At 27.9% G+C, this 7,646-nt stretch overlaps 1 protein-coding gene across 1 annotated transcript; it reads right to left on the bottom strand.

Annotated features, from left to right (window-relative positions):
* Window positions 1-234: 234 nt before the first annotated feature.
* On the bottom strand, window positions 235-6,683 carry LOC123304854. Its single transcript, XM_044886416.1, has 4 exons — window positions 6,633-6,683; window positions 4,609-4,813; window positions 1,982-4,539; window positions 235-255 (listed from the first exon to the last, which is right to left on the bottom strand). Exons 2-4 carry the CDS (start codon window positions 4,646-4,648, stop codon window positions 235-237), a joined length of 2,619 nt encoding a protein of 872 aa, XP_044742351.1. The 5' UTR covers window positions 4,649-4,813; window positions 6,633-6,683.
* Window positions 6,684-7,646: the final 963 nt, after the last annotated feature.

Here is a 7,646-nt window from a genome sequence, read left to right as displayed (position 1 = left end):
TAGAAATGACAAATTATTCCAAAGAAAATAATGGCTATAAATATATACTTACTGTAATCAATTGTTTTTCTAAATTTGCTTATTGTGAACCTCTGAAAACAAAAACTGGGAAAGAGGTAGCAAATGCATTTGAAAAAATATTGGAAAGAACTACACCACCTAAGAATCTGCATGTTGATCAAGGGAAAGAATTCTTCAATTCATATTTTCTGAAGTTAATGAAAGAGTATAAAATTAATATTTATCCAAGTTATTCTACAAAAAAATGTGCAATTATAGAACGTTTCAATAGAACATTGAAAAATATGTTATATAAACAATTTTCACTTAATGGATCATACAAGTGGGTTGATATTCTTCAAAACATGGTTGCGGTTTATAACAATAAAACACATCGGACAATAGCTATGAAACCAAGTGAAGTTACTAAAGCCCATGAGGAGGAATTATTAAAAACTGCTTATAATAATCAACCATCCAACCAAAAAAATGAAAAAAAAAATTTTTCTGTTGGTGATTTTGTACGCATATCCAAATACAAACATATATTTGAAAAGAAATACACGCCAAATTGGACAATGGAAGTTTTCAAGATTGCAAAAGTACAATCATCACATCCATATACATATCTATTGGAAGACTTGAAAGGAAATCCAATATTAGGATCATTCTACCAATATGAATTATTGAAAACAAATTATCCAGATATATATTTAGTTGAAAAAATTTTAAAAAGGAGGAAAAATATGGTGCTTGTAAAATGGTTGGGGTTCAAGGATTCTCAATGGATACCTCAAAAGGATTTATTATAATAAAATGAAATGTCAGTATAAATAAATAAAATATTTTTTTTTAATTAAATGTTTTTTTTTTTTTTATTTACAAATATATATTACAAATTATTTACAAATATATATTACAAATTAATTATCTCCTTATGACCTAAAGCCAATGTGTTAATTTTATTTTCTAAAACCACACGCTTATCATCTTCTGAAGAAAGAGTTTTTTTTTTCTGCTTTAATGTATACAATTCAAATTTCTTAGACTGAATTGTATACATATGACTATACATAGCATTACGTTCCTCGTCAAACAGAGTATTTACATAATCTTCAAAATATATTTTTTTTAAACAAGACTTGACAACACCTTTAGCCTTTTTTACAACATCACTTGGCTCAGTCTTGAAAGAATACATTTTTGCTTTCAGACAGCAAAAGTGAGTTATTATTTGACCATTACTTTCATCCTTGAAACATCCTAAAACTTTTTTATTTGCACTAGGAATTTTGTAAACATTATTTTCGGGATAATCTGATGTATCAAACATGTCAATACTCTCCTTTATTCTTTCATATATATTTTTTTCATTTACTGTGTCTGTTCTAATTATGTGGTATACAAGGCTGTCTGTATCAGAATACATAAGGGAAATGTTATTGAACCATTTTTTCATACATCCATAATGAAAATCAAACATTGGATATTTGGATAGTTCAAGAACAGTCGCTCCTACGATAATTGGTTTATCAAATTTGAGTTCAGATTGATTTAATTCAATTAGCATCAAATTATCCCCAATAACTGTAAATTTTTTACAATATGGAGAACAAATCAAATTACGAACCCCATTTTTTCCCTCATATTTTGCAATCAATTTACACTTTTTTCTTTTACGGACAGATTCCATTGTTTTGCCAAACATTGCATTATTCATGAGTTTGAAGAAATCTTTTTCAAATGAATTTCTTGCATTCATCCTCTTCTCTGTATTCAAATCTATATACTTTTTCAACCACAATGATTGGCGAAAACGCAAGATTCTGTGTCTTTCTGTTAATTCTAATCCATATTTTAAAGCTAGTTGCAAATTTTTTAGATGTAAAATATATTTTTGTTTATTGTAAAAAGTTGTTACCAATTTTTTTTGTTTATTTATTTCCCGATGTTCTGGTAAAAAGGGGAAGTCGTTATGTACATCATGTAAATCATGTGGATAGTTAATGTCAACCTCTAATAAATAGCCATACTCTCCATTAACATCAGTTTGAATATTAAAATCCTGTATTTCTTGGGGAGATAGAAATTTAAAATCACATAATGGAAGAGGTTGAGACATGGCTAATCCATAGAGATTATTTGCATCCAAATAAACAATATAACTTTCCGGTAAATTAGGATTATAATTTTGCATGTAGGGATTATTACTTTCAGCATATCTTTTTACTGCAATGGTTAAGCCACCGCGAATAGAATTCTCCACAAAATTTAGAATATTGATATCTGTAATTAAATCCAGCTCTACCTGAGTAACTTTTAACATTGCGTCGAACGTTAAGCCCGGTATTGTGTAATAATAAATTGCCTCGAGACCGTATGTAGAGTAGCAAACCTTTCGAAAATTTTCAAAAACACATGTTAAAAGTAATACATAACATTTTAAATAGAGATCAGCATATTCACCCAAAGTTTTTATGTTAAATTTTTCCCAAACATTTTTCGCATGTTCATATTCTTCATCAGATATATCACTATCCGTGAGTTGATTATAAAATTGCTTTTTATCTGGCAAACTGTTCTCTTCCAACTTATCCCAACCAGTAATATAGTCATATGGGAAAATTCCTTTTTGCTTTAATAAGCCTAAATGTGGATGAGCTTCCCCGAATTCATTTTCAAGAATATGAAATTGATTATCATCTAAATTTTTTACTAGACTATCAAGCGAGCTTTGCATAAATCTACAAGAATCTATAAACCTGACATATAACGAATTCATTTTTTTAGAAAAAGAGATGTAGCGTTCACTGTTTATGGGGATGGCTCTAATTTCTCCATCATCATAGCCGAGTTCGCGAATAAATAAATTAAAATCATATCGCGAACCATTATGAAATATTACTGGAACAAAATTTGGAAGAGTGAAATTAAGATTGCACCCCTCATGGGCTGCACCACGGTAATTTGATAAAGGATTCACTGTTGTGGAATTTAGATGGCAATGATCACGAACCTTAACTTGACCTTCTAGAAAAGGTTTTTCACAGATATGACAAGCTGTAGATGAATGGAAAGATATTTCATCTTCCAGTGTCATGTGAATAGGTTCTATGGTTTTATATATTATTTCTATTTCATCTAGAATCTCTTTTAATTTATCAATAAACCATTTTGCTGCATCCCGACCAGTGTATGAATAATAAGAATTTTTCCTCACGTCATAAGAACAAACAACCTGGATAGCCACATAGTATGCTACATGATGTTGGAAATATGTGGTATTTGAATTATTGTTATCTTCCCTCGCTTTAGGAAGAAAACATTCAAAATCACTGTAAATAACAAAGGGAACAGCTAATTTGCGGTTATAATTTTTAAATTTGAGTTTAGATTCTTTTTCAGATGGAAAAATTATCTTTACATTGTTAATGTTTTCACATAATTCTAAATGATCATTATATTTTTGTCTCTCATTGAAATGCTGAAGACATCTATCACAGAAGATTTTTGCCTTCCCATGATTTGACTTTTGAGATGAACAGAGTCTTGATAAATTTCTAATTAAACAATAATGAAATTTAGTATCATCACTGATCATTAGTAAATTTATATGTTTCTCTTTCTTCTCTTTAGTAAAATATAATGGACCATTTACGAGATTTGAATCTGATAACCCATAAACATTTACCGAAAAGTCATTGTTTTTTTCAATTTTGGGGATATCTTTTAATTTCACAGGAAAATCAACACCCCTAAAATCATATATTTGATGCAAATTTTGGTTGTTATTATTTAAAGGATTAAAATCATCAAATATACAGCAATTATTAAAATCTGGTAGATATTTTGCAACAATATGAGGATTTACATCTACCTGCTTAAAATGTGCAATTAAACAATAGGCAAAGCAGAAATCATCGTTATTTTTAATGTTGACACAAGCTTTTTTATCGATAATTTTTTTGGGGAGTGCAATATAACTCCCTCCTTTCATAGGATCGAATTTTGCTATATTTAATTCTAAACATACTATTTTATCTAAAGCAGCATTCGATCCTCTTTGTTGAAACTCTTCCAAGCGAGTGTCAAGATTAGTTAATGAATCATAATACCATGTGTTAAAATCAGACGCTTGATCGTAATGAACAAGTTTTAACACAAAGTGGAAATTGTCGATAACTTCCATATCACCTTTTTTTATTATGAAATCACATTTTAAACCTAGTGAAATTTTAATTGAGGTATGTAATGATAAGTACTCCATAATTTTATTTTGAACTAATGTTTCCTTATGCTTAAAAAAAGTTTTAAGATTCTTACTATTTTCCTTGTTCTCTAATCTCCCTGCAAACACTCTGTTATTGAAGCAAGTTACTGCTATCCAGTCATTGCTTTCTTCTGATGGAGAGATGGACACACAGCTTGGATGAGAATCTTCATCAATTCTATTTGCAGAATTATCATGTTCTGTTGATGTTGATGTCCCATCATTAATTATTTTCAGCGGTGGTGAAGGAGAACGGTGTGATGGAAGATCTTTAATTAAAGCGCACAGTGTAAAAAATTGCAATGCTTAAATAAAACATGATTAGAAATGCTTCTCACCTGTATTTTTACGGCTTCTCTTCAAAATTATCTTTTTCATTTTTCTCTTCTCTTTTCTTTATCTGTGGATGGAAGCCAAATCGTTGCCACTTTTTAATATAGGCAGATTTTTTTGGTGTTGAATTTACTTGATGGATGCTGGTCTGCTGATGGGTTTTAGGGGGATCGGGCTTTAAATATATATCCAATTCAGCCTTATTTATCTCTGTAATTGAATCATTTTCCAAATTAGAGTTGGAAATAGAAGGAAACGATATATATTCCTCCAAGTTTAAGGGAGTATAGTTTTCTGTTGGGAAATGGAAAGAGTTGGGAAGGATAATATTATTGAAGTTATACTTCTTTTGGCGCGTTTTGATGAGAGTGAATTTGTGCGCTGCGCGCGCACGAACGACATGGTGAAGTTAGCCACAGAATTGAAATAATAAAAAAATATATCAACAATGAATATAGTTACAGTACTGACTGTTCATACTATACAGTACACAGTACTTATATCCCTGAGCCAGTTCAAGTCAATGGTTGTGAAATATAGTATTCATATGAATAATTAATTTTGAATATCAATTTTATATAATTATTCATTTTTGTTCAATTTATTACATATATAAATATTATTTGTAAACTTTTGACATTGTGTTGTGAAAAAACTGTAAAAACTTTAAGTGTTTTCAAATATTAGAGGTTAATTTTGTAAGTATAATATATAGATATATTTCTAAAGAACTTATTATTTTTCTAACAAATAATCAAATAATAATAAAATTTAATTATTTATTATTTATTATTTATTACTTTAGATAATAATATTTTATCATTTTGTGAATCGAATCGAATAATTTTAATCATCTCTTTTTAATTTATATTACAGATTACTTGAATAATTTTCCGGCATTTAATAGAAAACATCTAGCATTGTACTTCAATATACTGGCAAGTATTTTAATTCAAGTGATAATTATTAACTGTGAAAATATTGATTACAAAGAAATTAATTATCTAAGTTAATTAATGATGAATAATAAATAATGAAATATTCAATAAGAAACATTATTTATTTTAGATTAATAATTAATGTATTTTACAATGATTAATTGTAAACTATATTAATACTTGGCAAGTCCAAAATTAGTTCATTCACGAAAATCATGAATACTATCAAAAAATCAAATTCTTTTGAAGACATTTTACAGCATGTTCTATAATTTAAATGTTACTTATTTGTGATTTTTTTCATTTTAGTTGCGATGCCGATGACTAATGCAGAAATTTATTTTCTGAAACGGGCACTATTTCCATACACAACAGCTGGAGCATCATATTTGGGTAGAAATGAGGATAAGTTACCCATAATTTTAAGTGGAGACTTTAACGTCAACTTCAGTTTAGAAACTTCTGGGCCACTTATTAACTTTTTAAATGGTGATTTAAATCTATTAATCCATAATGACCCTATAGTTTCTACAACACGGCATGGCACCACTATTGATGCTGTATTTACAAGATATTTATCTAACGTTTCAACAAGATCATTTATATCATATTTTAGCTACCACAAACCTCTTGTTACTCACATTCCTATTCAATCACCATCAGAAGAATCTACGAATATAGCTTAGTTTATTTCAAATATTTTTAAATGTATTTGACTGATTCACATAATGATTAATGATTTTATATTTGGACTGTATTGTTATATTTTTACGTTAATAAAATATTTTTTATTTAAACAAAATCTTTTTGATTGATTTTAATATTTATTGTCGATTACTACTGCATTTGAGTTATTTTAAATTTTTTTCATACGCCAAAGAAGTATAACTTCTAACGCGTGTACATAAGTACACACACTCTTTTTTTTTATTATTTTGTTTTTTTTTTAAATCCCTCTCCATTCGTATGGCAGCCTCCAACAACATTTGATCGGTTTTTTCACAATGCCAATCGCTCATTGACTAATTAAAAGAAAAAGAAAAAAAGAACAAATTTAAGAAAAAAAAAAAAAAAATTTTTAAAACACTTACATTTTTCGTTCCATAGACCATTGTTAATCTTCGTTCACCTTTAGACTTTTGCTTAGCAGAGTATAAAAACAAATTGATTTTTATGGCTTTATATACCCAAAAAATTTTTGATCATAGCTAAATATTTGTATTTGAAAAACTAGTCTTTATTTTTAATTACCCTGATGAACTTTAAATAATAAAATCCCCATAAATAACTTACATATTATTATCATTAAGAAATAAACAAAAAATGTGATAAAAATATATCTTCCTATTAAAAAAAAATAACTATATAAATTAAAAATTTTTTTCAATAACCTTCACATTTAATATTTTATATGGGTTTATCAACCTGTATTATATATAAGATTTTTTTAAGGTAGTTCCTCCGCGACAGTCCAGTCAAAAAGTTTTGGACTAATACTATCATTCAGCGCATTAACTGTGCTATGACTATTATACATTTACCATATATTATTTTCACAAGACTGTAGTTCCTCACAAACATATCTCCTATACGTATACACACACACACACACACACACACACACATACTATGATATATACCTCTACCATTAGTCTTTATATCCTCTCCATAAAAAATATTCGCTAAAACGAGTTATTTATTTAAGTTTTTTATCGAAACTATATGGTAAATAATTTTTATTTTTATATTTTCTAAATATAGTATTCTACATTATATTAGTTTTTCATAGAGATGGTGAACGTTATTCATTGATAAATAAATATATTATTTATAAATTTGTGTATTTTTATACACTTCTGCCATGTACACGTATAAATTGCGTTACTTTTAATTGCTAATATCTCATGTATGACATGGTAAATCATCTTCTAATTTTAACGGCATGTGTATTATGAATTAAATATTATATATTCTGAGTTTTGAGAAATTCTTGAAATATCACTTTCGTGTAGGTACTACCTTAAATGACCTTAACATCAAATATTTTTTTAGATTGAACAATTTTTAAGGATGTCTTATTAATGTATGTAAAACGAGCAATTGAT

The sequence above is a fragment of the Chrysoperla carnea genome, unplaced genomic scaffold (genome assembly GCF_905475395.1).
Source record: "Chrysoperla carnea unplaced genomic scaffold, inChrCarn1.1, whole genome shotgun sequence".
Lineage (NCBI taxonomy): Eukaryota > Metazoa > Arthropoda > Insecta > Neuroptera > Chrysopidae > Chrysoperla > Chrysoperla carnea.
This window is presented reverse-complemented; position numbering and strand designations above follow the sequence as displayed.

Excerpts from the sequence above, each read along its gene's own strand:
- LOC123304854 (XM_044886416.1), bottom strand. The coding sequence starts at position 4,648 with ATGAAAAAGATAATTTTGAAGAGAAGCCGTAAAAATACAG. Across the intron at positions 4,540-4,608 it reads GAGAAGCCGTAAAAATACAG|ATCTTCCATCACACCGTTCT; the intron begins GTGAGAAGCATT and ends CTTTAATTAAAG. Across the intron at positions 256-1,981 it reads ATCCACATGATTTACATGAT|AATAACTTGGATAAATATTA; the intron begins GTACATAACGAC and ends ATTTTTTTGTAG.